Below are 23,746 nucleotides of genomic sequence, written 5' to 3'. Positions count from 1 at the left end.
TTTCCTCTTCGCTTGGTTCGCACATATCGCCATCAGGCGGCGCCCACTAAGACCTCCTGCTCGCAATGTACGCTACTGCCCCAACAGACAGCGCGCGACGGCAGCGCCTCCCGCTCGTCTCGTTCGGGCGCAGTGGGGCCGTGTGGGGGCGCAGGAATCACGCGGTGAGCGGCGAACAACGCAGCGCACATCGCAGGCGCGTTCACCACGAAACTTGCGGCTTGCTGCCCGTTCGTACAGCGCGGAAGCTATGCTGACGTTCGTGGCATTGGGTTTGTCGAGAACCATGTGCCGACGAACTACGACTGCAACTTGAGCTTAGGTGAGAAGTGAGAAAGACAAGGAATGAGAAGAGGAAAAAGAAGGCGCTATCGCGTCACTAAAGGTGCAGCTTAAGAGTCCTAACTTTATTGATTGTAGTAACTACGGCAGCTTTTATGCTTAAGACTACAGGAAAAGAAATTTTTTGAGCAGAAATTGGCGGGCACTGTCGCAGTCGGCAGCGTTCGTTTTAACGATCCAGATAATTTTCTTCTCGCGGGAGGTTTTCCTGTTCTCAGAAGCTACGATTCTTCGAAAAACTGCTAAATTTGATAGCCGTGTTAGCAGTCCTTGTTAAAGGCCTTAAGCTGCTCTCATCTTCACCCAGGGACCAAGTTTTTGAGCCAGCAATGGTTAGTTTCATTAATGAGGCCAAGAAGTTTTACAGTTGTAGAGGGTATGCAACGAGAGCGAGCTAAAGCAGCGCCCTACTCGGCTTAAGAGATCTCTTTGGCATGGCCACCGCAGGGAACACGTTTACGCGTGCTTTACACCTTTAATGTCCAACTCTCGCGCTGCATCACAGAGTAGGGGTTCGCATTGCTGCAAGCCGGAACCACTCACATTTATGGCCCCAGGTCACAGTGCTGCTGTTGCCGTGCCAAGAGTTGCACTTGACTGCCGGTAGTTGAAGCTTGCCCATGACATTTAATTGTTACGACAACAATAATTCCGCCATCTTACTTCACAATCAACAGCACGAAGCCTGTTTCCGCTTATAGTAGGCGCATGCGCAAGAATGTGAGAAGTGGGCATTTCTAGTGTTCCGGAGGAAAACGGCGAATACTGTCGGGCCGTATTTCGTTGTTCATGGCTGGCTGCCTATTGAGGCAGTGCCTAGCGGTTCCTTTGTGATTAACTACTCACAGACCACTTCATATTTCAACAGTTGAATCCGCTTCAATTAGACACACAAATGGGCCTTCCTTCAGGTCGGCTTTTCCGACAACCTGACTTCAGAGTTGGCCAGGCCTTGCGATGACGACGCGCATGTTACGGTCGAGCAACACCGCAATCAACTCTCGCCGAATGCCTCCACTGCAGATGCACACGTAGCTGATCTCTTCCTTGGTAGGAGTGCTTCATTTATGCGCGCAGGACGTGCTGAGCGATCCGATATTTTGCTGTGAGCCTCGAGCACGACTGAAGTGTCTTAAATTTGGTCGATACGCCCCCTGGCTGTTGAACGTGTTGTGGCATTTTGATCTGGTGCCAATAAATTCCTGAGCTCTCTGGGCTGGCCAGTTTCATGACGATTGCGCGCGGACGCAGATTGCCCGAGCGCTCCTGCAAACAAAATAAAGGAACAATTATTGAGTATTGCAAAAAAAATTTTCTGAACGCGCACGTGCACGTGAAATATCCCCTTTCATGTCTCACTAGTTAGTTTCATCCAAATGTATCGAACTTGCTAAGCAGCAGAGATGCTTTCCATTAAACCAGAAAGCTATTAACCAGGGCAAGGCAGGTTATGCATGCTTGCAGGTTGTATCTGAACTTAACCTCAAATTTAAGCGCCGCTCGCGCAAGCTGAGCTGAACTTTCGATCTCTAATCAATAATTTGTGTGACGAAGCCCTGTACTTTTGCCTGTAAAACGACACTCACCACGAGTGGCCAGTCGCCTCGCAAGTGCGAGGCCCTTCACGTAACAGGCGGCCATGGCACTGACCGGCTCGTTCAGTGGAACTGCGGACCGCCAGGTATTTGTCACGGGCGAGTAACGTTCAACTTCGGCTGTCGTGGTTCTTCCTGCGTTCAGTAAAAAGTAATGATCAAACGGCATTGTAGAGAGTCTTCAACTGTAGGAAGTTATACAAGTCAGTGCGTCACTTGATTCTTTTTTTTTTATGTGCGTGAAGTAGAACACTAATAGGGGGCAGTATTGAGGCTGAGTACTGACCGTGTTCAGCCCTGTTTTTTAAAGCAGTCATGACTTCTTGGCGGTCATGTTTCTCTTGCCAGCTGAATAGGTCGAGAACTACGGCTCCATAGCCGTTCATTTAGGCAGGAAGTTGAATCTGTTGTTTTGTTTATTAAAACTTCAAGAGCCAAACTTCAGTAACCTGAGAGCCGGAAATATATGTTGTTGTAAAAGATATATGAAGAAAGCTTTCCGCACTGCGTACGAAGACCTCTGGAATAATAGAGATTCCCGCCGCCAAAAGACAAAAAAGTGATCTTTCGACGTTGCGCTTAGCGCCTGCTTCTGTAGTTTTTCCACTAGGCAAACTTTCCCAGCTGCATTTTTGCGTGCAATTAGTGCCTCTGAAATCAAGTTTATGGCTTCTAATTGCTGATTTATTTCTTTTTGTTACCCTCATCCTCTTTATTCGCTAATATTTATTCTTACTGACTATTCTGATCTCAAAAATAAACGTGTGGGGGGGGGGGGTTCAAGTAGCAGCCATATGCATATGGCGATGAAATCTGTGCTAAGCAGTCCTTGGGTTTCTTAAAAATGAGGGCAGCCCTCCGCCTATGCATTACACCTGCTATCTGAGTGTCCAGCAGCAAAGCGTCGTAATTAACTGCCGATTGATTGATTGATTGATTGATTGATCAAAGGAAAACAAAACGTTTTATTTCGTGAAAAGATTGGATTCTTCCACTCTGGACTTAAGGTTTCTGCAGAAACCACATTTGCCGAGCAAATGCAACTGGACAGGGAAGTATCTAAAAGGTAAAACGCAGATTCAAGCAGTTCCTTTGCTCGTAAAAGAAGCTGAGGAGACGCGGAGAGAGAGAGGTGTGCACCATTGAATCCGCCGATGACGTAAAGGTCTCCGTACAGCTCTGCCACAGCGAAAGTGCTGCGGCCCATGCACATAGGCGCCATGGTCTGCCAGGAGGACGGGGCTTTGTCCTTCTCGCTGGCGATCACTGCGCAGGGCGTGCAAGTCGGCAGACCACAAGTTTAGGCTGCGGGGAGAAGCACATTGATATTGCCTTGTGCCTACCGACAGCCCATAGGCGGCGAAGAGAGAAAATAAATTTCTTGCCTGGCTGGCGCACGCAATGAGTGCAAAACAATTCTACTCCCTTTGAGACTTGCGTCAACTGGAGAGACCTCAAATTGACAGAAAAACTCACCAATGGATAGGCATCTAATACTTCGACGTTGGATGCGTAGTTGGAAAAAAAATAATGGTGGCATAAGGGAGATGCTACCGTGTAGTGACCCTATTTAACAGGCGTTATTGCAGTGTAAGAGAGCTCTTGAAACTGCAGCCATTTCAGCCTTCCTCTCAAATGTTCTCGTATTGGCTCCCACCACGACGCCGAACACTGAAGGCAATTTATTCGTATTAGTGCGTCGCGTTTCGATTTTCTTCCGTAGTAACATATGAATTTACAGCAATAACGTTACTGCTGCTTTCCAGGATTCAAATTAAACGAAATTCGGTATTCACTTGCGATATGTTTCTTGAGCCTATACTGGGGTCTATTCAGCGCTCTTCCGCCGGCCTGATACTCATATGCAACGGGACTAGGGCTGAGGGAAAGGACACCATGTTTTTTTTTTCACTATAGTTGAATTAAATGACCGGGCTTCTATTTTCGCGGGACAAAGATAAACATTTCCAGCTTGCTGCGGCCGTTGCTGAGCAAAGTCTCTCATGTTTCTCTGAACTGGTCAAGAGGGACTATTTCTCCAAGACAGACCATCGAACTACCGGTAAACAGGATTCGCAGATTGAGGAGCCAGAGGTGCATGCAAGACACGGATAGATCCATGATGCTCACTGCGTTTTGAAGCGGTTGAGTACATTTTTCTGTCTGCAGAGCTCTGTAAAGTAATATCTGTCCTTGGTACTCCAAAGTTCTCGTTGCCCGAAGCGCCTTTGTTTTTTAGTCGGCAAGATTGTGCTACTTCGGAAACTATCACCACCTTTTCAAGGACATGCACTGATGCTTACCACACTTTCCTTGCAAGGGCATATAGAGAGTATCAAGTGTTAAGGGCCTTTATGCTGGAATTTATTACCCTCGTATAATTATGTTATCTTACCAACAGAGATAGAAATCATACCAATGGATAGAGATCAACAGAGATAGAGATCATACGAATAGAGATGGGAGGCTGACGGGAAACAAGCCTCTCCCAGACAGCTTGCCCAGCCAACTGTCCCTGGTGGGTTTATTTTGGTAGGAAGAACCCAGCGGCACATAAAAAACATTCATGGAAAGCGATACAGAATTCGTCAAACTTTAATATACAAGGGGTATTAATAATGCCTTAACATAAACAAACTACAATGACAAAAACAGTCAGACAGTAACAAAAAATCTTGCGAATATAGGAAGCATTCAAAATGATGTTGTGCGTATGATGAGAAATAAAGGTACAGATAAATAAATTGAAGTTATTCGATTCGAAGGCGTTAAAAAGGGAAGGTAACTTGTAACAAACGCTTTTGTCGGGTATAAAGGCGAGTAGTATAAACTATCCAACTATTATAGGCTGTTTTTCAGAAAATTTAGAAGTTACGGTTTACAGAGCATATTACATCAAATATTGTCGTTCTAAGAACATCCGCTAACATACCGACAACAAAAAGACGTCAGACTCGCCGATCTACACCGATGGCAGGAATACAACTCGAATATGAATGGGCGGGCAATAAAGAATGATGTTTTTCGTGGACTCTTTTAGGGAAATTGCACAGCGTTCGTGGTTTCCCGAGAGGGAAGAACACGCCCGTGCGCTCGTTCTCTATCCTCACTGGTGCTGAGGCGGCAGAGGCCGTTGTATCCGCCGACGACGTAGATGCGCCCCGCCATCGCCGCCATCTGGTGGTTGCAGCGCGGTCCCGGCATCTGCTGCACCAGGCACCACGAGTTGGACGAAGGCGTGTACTCCTCCACGCTGCTCAGAATCAGGAGGCCGTCGAAGCCGCCGCTCGCGTACAGCTTCCCTGCGTCGAACGGGCAGCGACACAGTGAGGGCGTGAGAACTGCTTCGCTTCAGACTTGCTCTCGCGATGACTCAGACTACACTGGTTAAGTGCAGAGGTACGCGTGACATTTTGAAATCTGCATGCTTGGAAGCCATGTGCCTAACTGGAAGCTGGGGTTTTACAGTTATCCCGGAGTGCCCCACTTCGAACTCGACCACGGCAGCCGCGTTTCGATGGATGTGAAACGGAAAAGGCGCCCGTGTGCCGTTTAATGTCAGTGCACGTTAAAGATCCCCAGGCGTTCGATATAACTGCGGAGCCATCCACTACGGCACCCCTTTCTCTTTTACTTCATTCACTCCCACCTTCACCCCTTTCCTTACGGCGCGGTTGAGGTCTCCACAGAATAGTAACACGGTTACTACGCCATTTCTCTTCTTCAAAAATCACTTTTTTTTTTACAGCGATAACAACATTCCAATCAATGGCGTGCGAAAGGCGTGCTAGACGAGAGGAATACCGCAGTAGATGAACCTCAGGGCTTGTGCAGCTTTATTACGTGTAGAGGATGGATGCGGCAGTGGTCGACAGAAACAAGATGTTGCTGTGGGCAAGCAATTACGCCCCCAAATTTTGTGACAGATTCTTGATATGGCTGTCATGGCTTGTGGTAGCAATATCTCACGACGAATTTTAGTTACAACAAAGTGTGGAACATGGATCGGGATTTATCAGAGCCGCTACGACCGTAGAGAAATTTAGCGCAAGTCGTTGGCCTTGGCTGCTGTGTCGTGCTACGCAGAGCGCGGCAAACTCTTAGCTTTACTTTGACAAATGTTCTGAATTAATGCAAATCCTCAATCCTGTGCACACAACTTCGACAGCAAGAGCCATACGTGGCATGCAAATAACTTCCACAGCTTACTACAGTCACACCTTCACTTAGAAAGGACGCAAAAGAGCGGAAACGCCGGGATATACCGTATATCGTTTAAGCATTGAGTTACTTCTCGAGTAGGTTCTTTAGGGTGCGCGAGAGAAAAATAGGTGTGAGCGGTGTCTGTCGTTCACACAGTAACATTGGTTCACACCTACCTCTAAATGCGCAGGCTGCACCGCCGCTGCGCGCCCTGCTCATCGAACACACCGTAGTCCACTGGTTGGAGATGGGGTTGTACCGCTCCACACTGGCAGTGCGACCGGTGTCTGCATCAAGGAGCCCCAAATGACAATGACATTTCAGAAAAATGTAAACAATGAACAAACGCTGTATTAAAAATGTAATCCCTATAGTTAGTCTACTCGCTCAGTACCAAAAGTACTAAAGATTTATCGAGTTCAGGAATGACGAATGCTCCCATATAAGGCAAGCCCACGACCATGTTCTTAGGGAACGCACGAATGGAATAAACATTGCAGGTTCCTCCCAAAGCCTAGCCAATTAGAGCTCACGCAAAAACGCTCGAAAGCGCGAACGCATACCGTCGCTTCCCCCGATGGCGTAGACGTAGTTGTCCAGGGACGCGACGGCTACATAGCCGCGGGCCGTGTGCATGGCCGAGCAGGGATCCCACACACACAGCTCGGTGTCGAAGCGTTCGCAGGAGCGCAGGTACGAGCTTCCCCGCATTCCGCCCACCACGTAGATAAACTTGCCCACCATCGCTGCGCCGTGGTACGCCCTGGAAATGATCAGGAGTTTACCGCTCTCACATTGCACACCCTGCCTTGAAGCCATTGGTTGGGCTCGTTTTACTATAGGTGACAAATGCAACGTGGACAAAACTATCCAAATGTGCCCTGTAAAACAATATTTCAGTTGGGGGAGATAAGTTACTAAAGCAGATGGCCTTCATTTCAAAGGCGCGTAAGCCCGGTTGTCGGAGGCGCTAATGGAGGTCTACTGCTTGTTCTCGCTAGCAGCTAATGTTGTGTTTGGTGTGTTCGCGGTTCAGTTGACTTGTTCACATATCATTTGCAGCGGACGGTTCGACTGGTGGCGTCATCATCATCATCAGCCTGACTACGCCCACTGCAGGACAAATGACTCTCCTATATATCTCCAGTCAACCCGGTCCTACGCAAGCTGAGGCCACTTGGTACACGGAAACAATGCGCAGCGACCTCTCAACACTGTCACGACAGAGGGAAGCAACGATGGCACAGAAAGGGTGAAGGAAGCGTTTATTTTAGTTCTATTCCAAAAATTGAGAGGGCGTATGCTTCGACCTCGGCTCGCTCGTGGTACACGAAAGAACCCTTCAATGCGAATCGTGCATCTTGCCTGGGTGACGTGCCCCGCATGGTGTGCATGAGCCAGCGGTAGGTCCGCGGATCGTACACCTCGACGGCGTCCCGTTCTTCTCCAGAGCTCCAGCCGCCCACCGTGAAAAACACCTCGTGCGGCACGCGCGGAGCCCAGCGCTCGGGATTCGCGCCGGCGCAGCGCTCGCAGGGGAACCGAAAGAGGGCTGCGATGGCTGCAGACAGATCGGGAGAATGGGGCATTTTCGTCTGGTGAGTCGAAAATAATGGGCTGTTTTACCCAACGTGTTTAAGTGTAATGACCTGCGGCGCAAACAGATTGAAGAAAGGGATTATCGAAATGATATCATCAACATGAGCCCAGCATGCGGCTACGGAGGGAAGCTATGAAGCTTTCTTCAATGTCTGGTCGCGGTATCAGGGAGTCTATAACCATATTAGCGGTAAAAACTTTCAGATCATTGCGGCCACGCGGATTGGAGCAATGCGAAAGCAAAACGTCCCCATACTATATCGACGTCCGTGATTGTTGTGACGCCCATGTACTATATCGACACCATGGAGGAAGGAAAGAAGGAAGGAAAGTTTTCCTTCCTCCATGATCGACACCCATGGCTGTTTTGACGTCTAAGTGTATTTTTCGCGTCTTTTTGCATTTAATTAACTAATTACACCTCATTAACCAACTATTTCGCACCGCAACATTTTATCACACACTATCTATCGCAATAACACTTTCACACATTTATTATCAGAGAACGCCGTGATCATGCGGACAAAATTTGCGGACACGTTTTGCGGAAACTTTTTGCTGACTCGACAGAGGCATTGAGATGATTACAAAGTGATTAAGCAAGTCAGACAGTGGCTCCTCATCTAAGCAAATAAATACCGTGAAAAGGACCTGCTCTACTTGTGCTGTTAGGAATATAACTTGGCCAAAATGTGAGGGCACAGAAATGAATGATAGCGATAGCGACGAAATAACAAACGACGGACAAGCTCTTGTCCTTTCGCAGTTTTGTCATTTTTCACTGCCTAGTAGACCAATTTCGCGCGACAGAAGACGTGCATGACTGAACGGTACTCACTGAAGAGTGCAGGTTAGTTTTAGATTTCTCACGAAATATGACTGCTAAAGGGCTCTAACCTGTAGAAGAACTGCACATTGGGCTAATTGGTGTAGATTCATAATGGTGGTTCAACAGCGCACACACATGCAGACCAAGAAAGAGACAAGACACACATCAGCGCTGGCGTGTGTGTCTTGTCTCTTTCTTGGTCTCTGTGTGTTTGCGCTGTTGAACCACCATTATGGTTCTAACCTCAAGATGGTAAGAGATTGTCTCAAGTGCAGTAGCTCTGGGCGTTCTGTGGTAGCAGGTACTGCGGCCGTTTACGACAACCTCTGTACATATGCGCGCATTTTATTTCATTTCATTTACTTTACCCAAAGGGCTTTCGCCTTTCCGAGGGGTCACGATAAAAATTTCACTGTCGTAGTGACGAGTTGAAACAGAGAGCTTATCGACACCACTGAGATCGCTCAAACCTTGTTGGGCTTTACTGCCAGCTTTTAATGCTGTACATGTTACGAATGAAATGAAAACGTAACGGCTCATTATATTTATACAGAAAATGACGACGCTGGCAGGAGCTCGGAGCTGAGCGCTCACGTTATGCCCGCCAGAGATCAAATGCTTGGTTCACTTTCGGTCATGTTGGGTTCTCCGGCTTGCTTCAGCGCAAGTTGTGCCGGAGGTGTCTGGTGTCCAACAATTTAGTCAGTGCCGGGGGTAGTAGCACACGCATGGTGGCGCGTAACGATATTAACGTATAGAGCTGCTCATTTAAAGTTGACCTCTTTAAGACGCACATCTTAGGCTGCTGGTCTAGAAAACACTTATGCTATTGACACCACGCCTGATGTTCAATTTGTATCCCATGTGCACCAGAGTCCAGTTTTGTTCGGCATGGCCGCAAGTGAAGCGGGTAATTCCTCGTGGTGAACCAAACAACTTGAGGCTATAGGAGCGCGCAAACACGAAGGTAACGTACACAAGGGCCAACTTTCAACCTATGTCAGTCGAGTGGTCATTTACGCATATATATCTGTGCACGAAATAACTGTTTTCTTGTTTTTGTTTTTCGGGACTTCCTTGATGGATTTTTTTCTTTTTGGTCTAGTTCTTCGAAACTGTTTCAAAATGGTCGTAACAGATCTTGCTCTCTTGGGGCTTTCGATAAGCAGCCAGCGTATCGCGAACGAAGAGCGCAAAGTACGAGTTGCAATGGGAGTATACCAGACGCGTATACTCCCACCGTGACCGGGTTGTATTGAATCCACTGTATATCAGGTAGCCGAGGAGAGGACTAATCACTAAATAACAAGATCCCCCAAGAACGTGGTCACGTGATTTAGTGGAGCCAGAAATTGTTCGGCGATTGAAGCTTGCAAAACCGGCAGCAGATCAACTGACCGTAAATGAGAAGCAGCATTTTTCTGTAAACGCTGCTTTCCTAATTCACCTACTGAGAGGTGGTCACTGCGGATGCCAACTCACCACCCTTGGGCGCATTGGGTGCAACGCTTCCACTCGACCCTGCGTCGCCGTGTCGGGGGTTCGCAGCGGCAAGCGCTCTGCATGCCTCCAGCCCGACGCCTTCCAAGTGCAGCAGCCGCAGCGGGCTGGGTGAGCACACGCAGGGTCCCGTCCGTACGGCCTCGCACACTGCCGTGTGGTATGCTTTGCTACTGGCAAAGGTCGGGTTCACCTGCCGAAACTCGATGAGAGTCCTGCGCCACACGAGCGTATCAAAACCATAGTTTTCTTGGACTGGATTTTAAGGCTTGGATCACAAAATCCCGCACGCAATAAAATCTAATTTGAGTGAAAGGATGTTTGGTACTGGTGGCCGAGTTGAGCTTGGAAATGTTGCGACCGGTTGCGAGCTGGTCGGTACCTCGGCTTTTGTTTCTTCGACTAGCGCCATTAGCTTGGGCCGATCACGAACCCAGATTCCAGCAAGAGCATTCTGAGTGCGCACTTTTGCGCGCATGAAACTAATGGCTGCTGTGACGGCAGTCTCGATAAAGGCACCAAGACTCGGTGTCAGAAGGCCAATGTACTGCAACAGACCATTGGCTAATAGAGAGAGAGATAATATACTGGCTTAATAATTCTACCAAATTGGGCTGCCGGAAAAGAATGCTCATTGAATGATAATTGCATGTCTCTTGAAACACAAGCATTCAAGCTTCGTTGTCTGGCCCTTTGAAGAGGTTACGTTAAGCTGGAGACTGCCACCCCGCTTCCAAGCTATCGTTAGTTGCGTAGGCTTTGGGAATAATTTCAATTTCAGTTACAATTTTCCGCGCGTACTAAAGCAAACCTACCTGCTGTAATAATCTGAGAGGCGCGGAAGTGCAGTTTTGCGAATTCGTTTCCATGAGCTTTGCTTCAGTGCTGCCACGCAGACTTTTGATAGGAGGAATGCTGCTTATACAGTGGTAAGCGGAGATTATGTGTGTAGCCGCGCGCACTCTCGAAAACAAGTGCAGCATGCGTTAAGTAGCCCATGGGTACAGAGTGCCCCACTCACGATTCTCTGCACAGGCCGATGCGCGCGCACTGTAGCAGCATGAACAGGCCGGCATTCCGTTCCTTTGTGCGCGCACGGCCTTGCATGTACCAGCGACGGACGGCATGCAGCACGCCCACCTCGTCTCGCACCTTCAGCTCGCTCGAAGAAAGCAGCTCGACGAGCAGCCCTGTTGAAGCCCTCGAAAACTCGCTACTGCTTCGCCATAGCTGCACACAGTGAGCAACAGAAAGCAAACGTGATATTAATCAGCCGAATGTTGCGACGAACTTCAACTAATGATACGCTTCCTACTTTAGAAACGATTTCTTAGCCTTGAGCGCAAAGTGTTAACAGAAGTCTCATGCCCCGCCGCGGTGGCTAAGTGCTAATGGCGTTCGGCTGCCGGCCCGGAAGACGCGGGTTCGGTCCCGGCCGTGGCAGCTGAATTTCGATGGAGGCGGTATTCTAGAGGCCCGTGTACCGTGCGATGTCAGTGCACGTTAAAGAACCCCAGGTGGTCGAAATTTCCGGAGCCCTTCACTACGGCGTCCCTCATAGCCTCAGTCGCTTTGGGACGTTAAACCCTAATAAACCAAACCAAGAATTCTGATTTCTTTAAAACAGCGCGAAAGACAGGGACACAGATAGAAAAGACACACACAGCGCTGACTTATAACTAAATTTATTCATGGAAAATACATGTATATATACAAAATGCAAGATGCGCGAAGGCGGCAAACTGGTAAAATGCGCCAAAAAATTGAAAGAAACATAATGACGTGTCGCGCGCTTTGCCAACTATGCCCGTTCTTTATCAGATAGCGCAAGAGAAGGGGTGCTGACACAAAGGTCACCCCGAGCTGATATCCTTTGGGCCTCAATTATTTCCCTCGTGGTTCGGTCCTTGCTTCTTTTGAAAGTTCGGCACCTATGAAACATGGGTTTACACACTTCCTGATTTTCCTTTGTGCATTCAGAGCAGTGAAGCGGCAGGTTGCGGTCATTGGAGGTAGCCAAATCATTTTTATGTTCACTTAATCTGTCGTTGAGGCAACGCCCTGTTTGTCCGACGTATATTTTTCCACAAGATAGGGGAAGTTCATAAAATATCCCTTCAGTACAATCAACATACCTGTTTTGATGCTTTTTCTTGCATGCAACCATAGGCTTTGTCACGGGACAACTCATGCGACTAAGGCTGGAGAGCTTACACGGGGCGGAAAAGGCTACGCGAACGTCTGAACGCTGCGCTAGCTTCTTTAAGTTGTGCGAGAATGTATGCATATACGGAATTACTGCCGTTTTTTTCTGCTTCCGTGATGACACTGTGTCGGGGCTATGTTCGCCTTTTTGTTCGTGCTTGAGCAAGGCCTCTGCGACAGATATCTGTAGATGCTTCGGGTAGCCTGCTGACGTTAGCCTGGACGACTGCCGAGCGAAACTGTAGTCTTGTAAGTGCTCACAAGATTTTTTCAGGGCGTTCTTGAAACATGAATTAACAATAGCTCTCTTAACCAGTTTGGAATGCGCTGATTGAAATTGAAGTAGTGGCTTGTTAGATCGGGGTTCATATGCCCAACACACGTGGTTGTCAGTAAATACTATCTTTAGATCTAAAAAGCTTTAGATCGTGAGGGTCTTAAACCACTAACTCTGACGCACGAACTTCCGGAAGATGGAACAATTCGCTATCTGATAAAGAACGGGCAAAGCGCGCGACACGTCATTAGGTTTTTTTCAATTTTTTGGCGCATTTTACCAGTTTGCCGCCTTCGCGCATCTTGCCTTTTGTATATATACATGTATTTTCCATGAATAAATTTAGTTGTAAGTCAGCGCTGTGTGTGTCTTTTCTATCTGTGTCCCTCTCTTTCGCGCTGTTTTAAAGAAATCATGGTTCACTAACTAGCCTGCACGTCTACACTTGTAAACCAAGAAGTCTCTTGCGCAAAGATACCGGCTGCTATGAATATGCAGTGTTGGCGTAGAAGGCAGCGCCAAGCAGTTGTTTACGTCTGGGACAGTTGCGCTGAACAGGCAGGGTAGATTAAAAACGTGTTCGAAAAAAAAAATCTCTGCCTCTCCCGTAACCGAGAGTAGAGTAAGCATGAAATGATTACGGGCATAATGCGAAGCGCGCGCGGACACGACGAGACGCAGGCCTGACAAGAATGTATATGCAGCGCGTTCGAAACTGTCCGAAGTGCGTAGAGGCGAAAGCGTTTTCAGCACCACTTTGCGTATGTGACACTGGTGATGTTACCACTAGATTACGTCACACATAATTCATGACGAAGTAATGACAAATTACTGATTAGTGTGTAATGACTGATTAATGACTAAATACTAATAAACTGCTAATTAATGACGATTAAGCTTCGCCTTTAGGAGTGGAACGCGACAGCGTGTTGTAGCGCTGCCAGGCAGTTCGCGGAACGCCACCACCCGTTCGGCGTGATGCTTCGTCCTTTGAACGCGACGCTTTTTGAGGAAAGGAAATTACGCAGTAATTCTCTGCCATCTCGGTGGACACCCGAGCCGCACCTTACAGGAAGGTAGGAACGCCACCACCCGTTCGGCGCGAAGCTATCGGCGCTTGTATGCCGGTCCTGTAGGAGGGCTTAGAGAGTCTCGTTAAATCTCGTACGGTGCCCGGATGTGGCATGTATGTGCTTTTTGCCCGCGTTATTAGAAATCGGAAATTATAATTCCGTGCATTATCAAACGCACAGCCCGACTGATATTTTGATAAACATTGAGAAGGCACTGGCAGCAGTTATTTTTTGTGACTCGTTTGGAGACCAACCGGCGCTTGCATGCCGGTCGCGTAGAAGGGCTTAGAGAGTCTCGTTAAATCTCGTTAAGTCTCGTACGGTGCCCGGATGTTCTCGTTTCAGAGCCCGGATGAGTGGCTCTCGGTCTCGGCGTGACGTCACCACACTGCCGACAACGGGAGCTAAAAGCATTTCATGCTTAAAATAAACAGCCTCTAATATTTTCTAACACAAAAACCGATGTCTAATCTCTATCATGATATATTTTGCGTCATTTGAAGCTACCCTTTTCCGCCATTTCTTCATGAATGTTTAATTTTCCAGTCCCGTGAAACTATTAACTTGCGCATCCGTGACATGTAAGAGAAGGTTTCTGTGGAAATTCATTTGCTACAAACAGACGAAACAAGTAATTTGGAGACATTTATCGAGGCAAACTTTTAAACATAAGCTTTCTTTTTCGCAAGTGAACTCCTGCTTAGACGAACTGTGCGGTACATACACTGAAGCAAATTTAATGAATTCACGCTTCACAATGCTTCTAGTGCCATCGCACACGTTTCTTGCACCATTGAAAAACGAGGGTTTGCGATATGCCTAAGCTTCCTGTAGTTACCGGGCCGGAACGGACTTTCGAACCACGTGGCTTTTAGTCTTCCTGAGGCAGGCGCGGGCGACATCACGTGGCACGCATGCTAATGTATAGGAAGCAAGTGTGCATCCCGTGTGGCCCGGCTAGTTTGGAAGACGCAGCTAGAAAATTCAGGAGGCGAAGGCAAACAGTCGCAGTGCCATCTAGGCAGCCAACTGGGCCCAAAAGGAATCGATGGACCTGTAGCATGAGGACTAAATTGCTGTCAACCTCGAACCATTTTCACACGACCTTCGCCACACTGATATCGGTGGCTGGAATTTCTGCTCGAAAACGCAGATGTAAGACAATAAGCATTTCATGCGTAACTTTCATATTATAAGCACCACGCTGCGATCTCATACGCCTCGGTAGCCGAACATCCTGGTTAAACATCCGTCGCAGTGTTATTTAATACGCTCACATGTCGGATAGTGCAGCAATTGACAGTGATGCTCGCAGTACCTCGATTATGAATCACTATTCACCCACATACCGTATTTGCCAAAAGTAACCGGGCAACAGTGGTTTCTTTCTTAGCCACTTAGCGAAGCACTTACTCTGGCAGCCCTTAGGCTCTGAATATATTTAAAGGTGAACCTTTATCGTCACATTTTGGCACCTTTCGGTCTTTACAGGCGCCTTAGAGGCTTCGTTTTATGGTTGACAAGCAAAAACCTGTTGCTCGGTTGCTTTTGGCCAAGAGGGTACATCTTCCATCGAAAATAAAGAAGCTCTCACTCACCGCGCCGAAGTGTTCGCGCACAAAAGAGAACACAGTGTCTCGGAATCTCGGCCAGTGGTGCCACAGCGCCAGTGCGGCTAAGCCGAGACAGTTGTCGACGTCCATGTTGTGCAGCAGGTGGTCCAGGCACAGGTCACGGGCCTCCTCCATCAGCAGCATGTCGGCAGCCGCCAGCACATCGGCCACGTTGCCGTTGTTGATGCGCAACTGCAGTGATGGTCACAAACACATTTGTATCATAAGCAGGAGAACTCTTGAAAAAGAAAAATTATCCTGTTTTTCTTCTACATATTCTGCCGTGAGTTTGGGCAGAATATGTAAAAGAAAGCCGCCTGATTTCAGGTACCTACTAACCATTGCAAAAAAAAAAAAGTATGCTTCCGTTCTTTATTCAAACTAATGCTGATGCCAATGCGAGGTGCCACTTAGCATTACCACGGCAGAACATCGCTTCCCTACCACCAGGACGCTTGCCTCCTGAGCAACACGGAGATTCTTAGGTGTAACTGAAGTGGCAGTGCTCTAGCATTTTCCTGCATGCTGCGGACACAGCACTTCAAAACCGTTACTGCGACTTCTCAGAAAGGGATGCTTTAACCCCCTACTGTCTCGCCATCTCTAGGTTTCTATTGCAACCACTGGCGAGACATCAGGCTCGTTATTACGATCTTGGCTTCTCAACTCCTCCACCTGTTAACCCCTTCCCAAGGCTTGCCTCATCCGCGTAGTAGTAGCCAAGGAGGATGTCAAGCACGGACGCCGAGACCCCCGTGAGCAGCATCTCCCTGCGGGAACCGTACTCGGCGCGGAACGCCGCCTGGAAGAAGGGGCTCGTGGTGCACAGGAAAGACCGGTGGGCCCTGAACTCGCCGCCGTCGTCGGTGCGAATCAGGCAGTCGTAGCAGCCGTCGCCGCCGGGAAGCAGCAGTTGCCTGAAGAAGACAGACATGGCTTCCGAAAGAGATGGTGACTTGTACTAAGAGCCTTCTGCGCTGTCCGCGAGCCCCACGCGAAACCATGATTTCGTTTTCTTCTACCCACTTAGCTCAAGTAACCGGGCAGAAAAAACATCGCTTCGGCGGTGAAGCTAGATACTGATAATTGAGTGAACGGCAAAAAAAACAAACAATATTTTGACTATGAAGAGTGTAGCTTTGTTCGTACTAGTAGCTTTCGCACGGTGGCGTGAGGAACCCTCGTTTGGGTGCAGACTCCTCGCGCTAGAGAAGCGTAGGGAATCGAGGGTTAGCCATAGTGTGGTGTCGCACGAGGAGTGTAAAGTTATGGAGTTGAAGAGATGTCTCCTTCAGTACGCTATTAATGGAGAGGGTGGACTTGTTAAACAGTGACACAGTATGCACACTACTGACGGCCATTCATTGAAAAATTGCGCTGGCGGACGAAGGACAAGGGCAAGAACAAGGACGCAATTTCACACGCAAACTTGTTGTGCTTGTCCTTCTCCGGACAGCGCTGCCTTTCTCACAATGATTACCAATCAACTTGATCTGCAACATATCTTGCTTATTGCTGATTGGTTGCTGATTGCTTATTTAGTTAATTCGCTTGAAAATAGAGGCAGTGGCCTTCTCATCTACGCCTGGTTGAAAAACTGCGTTTTTGAATACGCCCAATACGCATATTACTGAAATACTTAAAGACGTTCAGTATTTTAGGAGACTTTTAAGTCCTTGTTACGCGGCTATTTATATCTGGATTGATTTCTATGCATCTCTCACCATGCTCTAGTTCGCAAGCTTAACGAAAAAAAAAACACGTCAAGAGCAGCTCTCGCAATTTACTTGCCGCGCATCACTAGCAAGGATCGTGCTTGTTGCAGTTGATTTGAGCGATGTTTTCGGCCCTCAACCAATCTCATTTCACGAGTGTCGTGTTTGTGCGGGTTTCCGAGTCGACCCGTCGGAGCACTGGCTTCGAGGCTTCCCGTAACGAGGAACGATGTGGCGGGATGTGCTCAAGTTTCTAAAAAAATAGAAATACAAAAACTGGGGACCTGCATTCAAGCTTCCTCCAACTGCGGTGTCATCAGCCCACGCAGTGTGCGCTACCAAGGAAGCACACCGGCACTGAGAGGTACGAAAGTGGAGCTTATGGGGAGAAAATTTAAGCTGGGCGTTTGCGGCCATTGGGGCTAATTAGAGGCTTGGTAGAGCGGCGCATAATGAACGCCGAGTGCTCTGTGTTGTCCGTGTTGCGACAGTTCCAAATGAAAGAGCGGGTGGCAACCCATGGCCAACTGGCGTAGAAAATGCAAAAGAGGAAATAGCGCACGAGGATAAGCGGAGCAGCCAGCCCTACTGAACTAGGGTGGCTAAAAGGTAACGAGAAAAGTGGGCGTAGAAGTTCGCATTGCTCGAAAGTTTGCCTACTGTGAAGCAGCGGAGAAGGCGTGCGTCGTTTAAAGTTTGTCTCTGTCGAAAACAATGTGGACGGGACCATAGCTGGCTAAATTGAAGTTTACTTATATGCTGCGCTCTACCAGCGAGCAAGCTCGAGTTCAACGTCATACGGTCGTTTCGAATATGAAGATGACAAAGCTACTCTAATGTTATCACTAACAAATCCCACTCGCAGAGATATTTCGGGCGACAATGGGCCAGTTAAGAACACCTATGACTTGTTAAGAACGTTGAGGCTAAGCGAACATCTTTGCTGGTGCTAATACATCAGTGAGTGCATGCGACGATAGCTAGGGAAGACGCTTGGCAAAATAGAAATAAACTACGTGGAATCACACTTCCGTTATCTGCAACAAAATTGCTGGCAGGGGGATTGAAGGTTGCATTCCTAGCGATGGAAATTATAGAAGCGGCGTGAACACGTTTTTTTTTTTTGATGATGGACATTCATGAGAGCTAACGTCGAACTTTTTTTCCATGCGTAGTACAGGCAAGCATTGTGCTGTTCGCTATTTTTTCTCTTGCTTGGTGTTTAAGCACTTGGCGCTAGTGACTGTAACTGATATATATACTGCAGTAAAAAGTAACCAATCCTTTTCTAACGGGCTTTAACTGATGGGGTTATCCTTCAGAAGGGCATTGTTCGTACTCACGGCATGCTTCCCAAGAAAACTCGAATTCGTGCAACCATATAATAGATACCTAATATTTCTACGAGCACTGCAGGTTATACGCAAATGCAGGGAACATAGCAGGATGAATGACGGGAGAGACTGACCACACGGGGTCAAGGAAGAGGCCTAAGCACATTGGTATATTCTTTAGTTAAAAATAATCCCGCGAAGGACAGAGCAGCAAGATTATTGCAAATTTAATATGAGAGATGGTTTACAGCGCCATAAAAAAGCCCTGCCAACGGCATAGACAATAGAGAAAGTGGGTGTGACTTAATTGCTCAGCTGCGAGTGCTGCTGAAGACGAAAATGTCGTGCAGCTATCAAATAAATCTACAAGGCACACATGAAGTCACCTATGTGGACAGAGACTTCAGATCTTCGAAATAACTACATCTTTGGAAATAAAACAAAGGGAGGGAATGGTGGCAAGGGAGAGGCGAGGGTAAGCATACTTGGAACTAAAGACCTGCAGAATTCGCAACCACAGGCTTGAGGTAAAAAAGGAACATCATGCACGGAGGACCGCCTCGCAGAAGGCACGTTAAGGCCTGCGTGAAGAGCAACTTAACTCGAGTGGGGCATAGCCCCGTCAACGACATCACGCACCGCAGAAAGTGTAAACGGAGCGCGCGCCTAGGGAGGGGATGCGTGGAAGGTACAGAACATCGCATAATTAATGCGAATGTCTGAGAGTATGCAATGAGTAACACTCACGAGGGTTAGCTGAAGCTGTGTGTGTGCTGGCTGCTTTTTTTCATTTTGTTGTTAAGTAAATGGATCCCGACAAAGCACAGCGAGAATAGTGATCCTGCTTTGCGACGCATGACAGCACGAAGAATGGTCCTTTTTAATGGAAGAGACATGATGATAGGTAAAGCGGCACCTCAGGAAAGAAGACGGGAGCATACGATGGAAAGGGGCTCTAGGGAACTGCAATCCAGATTTGGTCAAGAAGTGGTTCTGCAACCCAACTTTTTCATTTGGGTTCGTTTCTATCGATCATATGCCTTCGCTCTATTGATGGGTCTACTGACCCTGCAGTCTCCTTCCTTACAGATTACGTGCAAGGCGTGAAAGATGATCTAAACAGGAGCAGCGCGCGTGTGCACCCGGTTATTTAAGTACCTAAATTCCAAATCTGACAAGGCCACTGAAGGATCACTGACGCATCGTTTGCCGTTTTTTCGAATAAAGAACGCTTCCATCAGCTCCCGGGTCACCTTATCTTGGTGGCAAAAAAGCACATTAGTTTTCGGGAAAAGGAGTGTGCATTTGCAAACCCGGCAGTGTGCGGGAAGGTTGTCTCGCGAGTCACTGCCGAGTAAGTTGCGGTGCTCAAAGAGCCTCACATTTACACAGCGCCCCGTTTGCCCGATATACTCTTTACCGCAAGACAGTGGCAAACGATATACAATACCCTTTTTGCAAGGAATGAAAGGCGCCACATGTTTTGTTGTACAGGCCTTGCGATTCTTGTGGATACCCGCCGCTAGTTTTTTGTCCACTTGTGGGCAAATTGCAGCGAGCTTCTTAGGAGCCGAGAACACCACCCTAACATCGTACCTCTTGGCCACGCTCTTTAACCCATGGGAAAGCCTGTGAGCGTACGGAATGACAGCCGGCCTACGGCGCTCACTGTCAACACGGCCTCTTCCATTGGCCCCTGTCTTAACCCACCTCAGAACTTTTTCTCCTGCCGTGGAGATGGCGTGGTCGGGAAAACCACTACTTTTCAATCGTACCACTTACTCTGACACACTTTCCGCAACACGGTGGTGGCACGACCTAGATGTGGCGGCCTTAAGGCACGAAACAGCGATACCGTCCTTGATCAGTTTTGAGTGCCCTGACTCATAATCGAGGAGTGGCTTGACGGTGCGCGGGCGATACATACAGCAAAGGTCTCCCGGAGTAGCTCTCAAAGACATGTCAAGAAAACGTAGCTCGTTACGAATAGAAACCTCCGTAGTAAAACTTAGACCACGGCCGAACTGACCGAACACCCTTAGAACATCAGCCATTTCCGCTGCAGGGTCAGACCCTTCCACGATGACTAGAAAATCATCCACGTATCTGAAAGCCCTCAAGAACAATCCCGCCGAGGCAGCAGCTACCTTCCTATCCATGTCGCTCAGAAAAATGTTGCTAATCACAGGTGCAACCCTCGACCCAACTGGAAGTCTACCACGCTGGTCATCTTGCTCTGGTGCTCCGCTGCGACCCCGCAAATCTTCAACAGTGGTGACCCGGTGAACCGTGCCTTCTATCCCAGCGGCGTCCTAACATGGCGTACTGGCAGGGCCCAAGTTTCGACCCGCCGCTCCCAGCGTTCCGGCCTGCAGGCGTCGGCGGGTGGTTCGCCCAACTGGAGGCTGCAATGTACTTGAACGGCATTACCATCCAACCGTTTAAACGCGCAGTCCTTTGCGACATCGCCTTTTACATGCTTTTGCATTTTACATGCTTGGGGCCCACAGTGGTACACCTTTTTCGCTAGCATGCGAGGGCACGCATTTGAGAGCCATATAAGCCGCGTATACGCTATCCTTCCTTCCGAATGAACGGGGCGCAGTCGTTTGAAGCACGTCTTACCTGATGTCGACTGCTTTGGAATGAGGAGTACAAGAAATAAGACAGCATGTTAATCCTATAGCTATTCGTAACATACGTTGCGAAAAGCTATAGAATATATATGTGGCGAATATATGTACCAGCTAGTTTTACCATCCCTTCCTTCATTTTTAACCGTCGTGTGTTGTTGTCATGACCAAGATATAGATAACCGATTCTCTATTTTAGATGGAGTCAGCCTTGTTCTTCTTTACTGCAATTTATTTTGGCACCTGTGTTGTTGTGTCACGTCCTTGTCTTGTGCGCTGTTTCCTTCACTCGACTTCAAGGACCAACTACCCCGCCAATAGCCCATTTGGATGTATTCCTCCCTGCTGTTTTTTTTCACATCTCTCTTCATAGTTGTTCAGCATCAGGAGGCATGTGTCGGACGCTAATTCAAAACAGAAAACAAGGTTTGTGGAGAAAAAAAAATATATATATAATGGTTAAAATAGGCTACGGTTTAGTTAAAACATTCGGCGACAACCGTCATGTCCTTCCACTTTCTCTCCCTTCTTTTTCCCGCCTTTATTATTCTCCTTTCGTTTTTTTTTCGTTATTTCCTACCTTCGCCTCTCTCTTGGCTTGGCTTTCGGATTGCGTCGTTTTGGCTTGCGTATTTCTACAGCTACAAGGGCTTCAATTACACGACGACTCATGGTGGGCTCCCATCAACGGCTCCCACCGTAAAAGAGAGACAGGTTCCTGCATGGGAGTCCACGGCTTCACCAGGCATGCAGTACAATGACCATGCGTACCTCCGGCTTCGGCAAGATATAACACATAGTATTCTTCATTGTTATGCAAATAGAGCATAAAAAAAACCGGATAGAGTCGTATTTGACGCAGTGTAGCGAAGGTGGTACTTACATCGAGGAACATTTTTTCCGGAAGAGGTACCTCGAAGGGGATGTCGGTGTTTTGGAAGTCGGAATGATCTAATGTGTCCAGTGATCCCTCTTCAATGGCCTGAAATTGCAAGCATGTCGGAAAGTAGAAATAAATAATGGAAAGGTATCACTTGGTTCGAAAGGTTTATACCCCTTTTCTCATATCTTTTTTTTTTTTTGCGCGCAACCATGCCCCCTTGTATATTATATGGTGTGGTTGGCATAACTACCCCGTACTATAATTTTAAACCCCCATCCCCGCCAGAAATTACCACAACTTTCCCCTCAAATCAAAATTCCGAATAATGGTTCATTCTGTGACGTAAAATTAATTCGTTCTGTACCTGACGTCTGCATTTCTATTTCAGAGTGGTGGTCTGGTGGCGACACCGTTACCTGTTCTTAGCCCTTTCTTTAGTCTTGCGCCGTTGGCATAGGCGTCCGCCAAGCACTCACTGGTAAAACTCCGCCTTCGGGCACCCATAGCAAAAATGCATCTTCGACATATGAGCAGCACCTCCTGCAGCCCTCACCAGGTGCCGAATACGAGGCGGATGCACCAGTATATCAACTCTAATATGTCTCTATTTCTTCGCGGTCACAAGCCATCGCAAGATGGATCATTCGCATTACGAACTCGCTACCGTCCAGTGATTTTGTTCTGGCCAGCGCCGGCTGCGATGGTTCACCCGGCGGACTTGGCAGCGCGCCAAGGATCTGCGGGGCCAGCAGCAGCACAGCGTGTTTCTGAAAGGTTCTTTGCTCTCACATCACAGCAAACGCTCAAACCTTCGCGGTACACACTCGCGACCGTTTTGTTAGTTTTCGTTTTTTTTTTTTTTCCCCCGCAGGCGAGATGCTCTGCAGGCGATGAAATTTCACCTGGCGCGACTGTGGCACGATGAGTGCGATGTGTGGTTGGCGCGAAACGTGAATGAGTGTGATATGTGGTTTAAGTGTAAATACCGTTTTCCTTACCGTGAGCGAGCGCTGTTTTCAGTACTCGCCCAGCCATGCATGGATGAGAGAGTGCACAAGTTGGCTCCTAAGCGCTAAGGAACGCGTCGCACGAACCTTTGACCGCCAAAGTATGACGGGGAGTGTTTGCCGCGCTTAACCTAAAAAAGGTCCTGCAAAACACTTCGCTGACAGCCCTGTTTTCAGCCTCTGACGCGTTTTCGTTCTATAGGTAGCACTGGCATACTGGAAGCTATGCACGCTAGACTGGCGACTCATGGGAAACGCGCGCAGCCATCCGCCTATCCAGACGGCGGGCCACGGACTGGTCCGCGGACCGGTCACGTGGGGTCCACTGTGCGTGGCCCGGCCGGGCCCCTCCGGCGACAGCATTCACATGACGGCCCAAAGGAGCAGGCGATCAGGCGGGCCAAGCGAAAAGCTGTGGGATCCGCTTGCAGCAGCGCTCGTTTCATGACGCATTCAAGCTTCGGCATTCGGCGGCGAGGGCAAGCGGAATTCGCCGTCGCGGCAGCGGTTCCCTCTGAATGCCTAGCGGAAAGCCCGATCAGTCCGGGACCGATTTCTGCTGCGGCGAGGAGGAAGTTGCAGTCAACATACATGGCGGCGCGCTTCGAAGCAGGACCGCTCGCTTCGGAGTCAGTTCTTCGTTGTTACTGCCTTTTTCATTGCCTTCACGGGCCATAAATGGGGCACCTATCTTTCGCTTGGTGCCATCTCGCCAATAAGAAAACTTATGAGTGAAAAATTTGCTTTATTTTTTATTTAGAGTGACGATTCTCCCGCTTCTAGGCTTAAGAGGAGCGTAGGTTTGTTGACAGAAATGGTTCCCGTCTTAACAACTAGGTGGCGCCACTAGGCTAAGCTTATCGCTATGTCTATGTTTTCATGCGCTGAAATAAACGTGGGAAATGTGAGAATTGGTTTAGCGGTGTGTAGGTTTAGCA

At 48.2% G+C, this 23,746-nt stretch overlaps 2 protein-coding genes across 2 annotated transcripts; both read right to left on the bottom strand.

Moving 5' to 3' along the window:
• Positions 1–1,387: 1,387 nt before the first annotated feature.
• Positions 1,388–6,852, bottom strand: LOC149353233 (uncharacterized). Its single transcript, XM_089577302.1, has 6 exons — positions 6,704–6,852; positions 6,317–6,427; positions 5,048–5,239; positions 3,078–3,203; positions 1,929–2,072; positions 1,388–1,608 (listed from the first exon to the last, which is right to left on the bottom strand). Exons 1-6 carry the CDS (start codon positions 6,849–6,851, stop codon positions 1,475–1,477), a joined length of 855 nt encoding a protein of 284 aa, XP_089433428.1. The 5' UTR covers position 6,852; the 3' UTR covers positions 1,388–1,474.
• A 435-nt stretch (positions 6,853–7,287) lies between these two features.
• On the bottom strand, positions 7,288–16,170 carry LOC149353232 (kelch-like protein 10). The gene is made up of 6 exons (XM_089575770.1): positions 15,937–16,170; positions 15,222–15,428; positions 11,090–11,298; positions 10,051–10,283; positions 7,506–7,701; positions 7,288–7,354 (listed from the first exon to the last, which is right to left on the bottom strand). The coding sequence occupies exons 1-6, from the start codon at positions 16,168–16,170 to the stop codon at positions 7,288–7,290; spliced, it is 1,146 nt and encodes a 381-aa protein (XP_089431896.1).
• Between the last annotated feature and the right edge of the window lie 7,576 nt (positions 16,171–23,746).

Source organism: Amblyomma mixtum, chromosome 3, assembly GCF_055824585.1.
Source record: "Amblyomma mixtum isolate Tamu chromosome 3, ASM5582458v1, whole genome shotgun sequence".
NCBI classification, from domain to species: domain Eukaryota; kingdom Metazoa; phylum Arthropoda; class Arachnida; order Ixodida; family Ixodidae; genus Amblyomma; species Amblyomma mixtum.
This window is presented reverse-complemented; position numbering and strand designations above follow the sequence as displayed.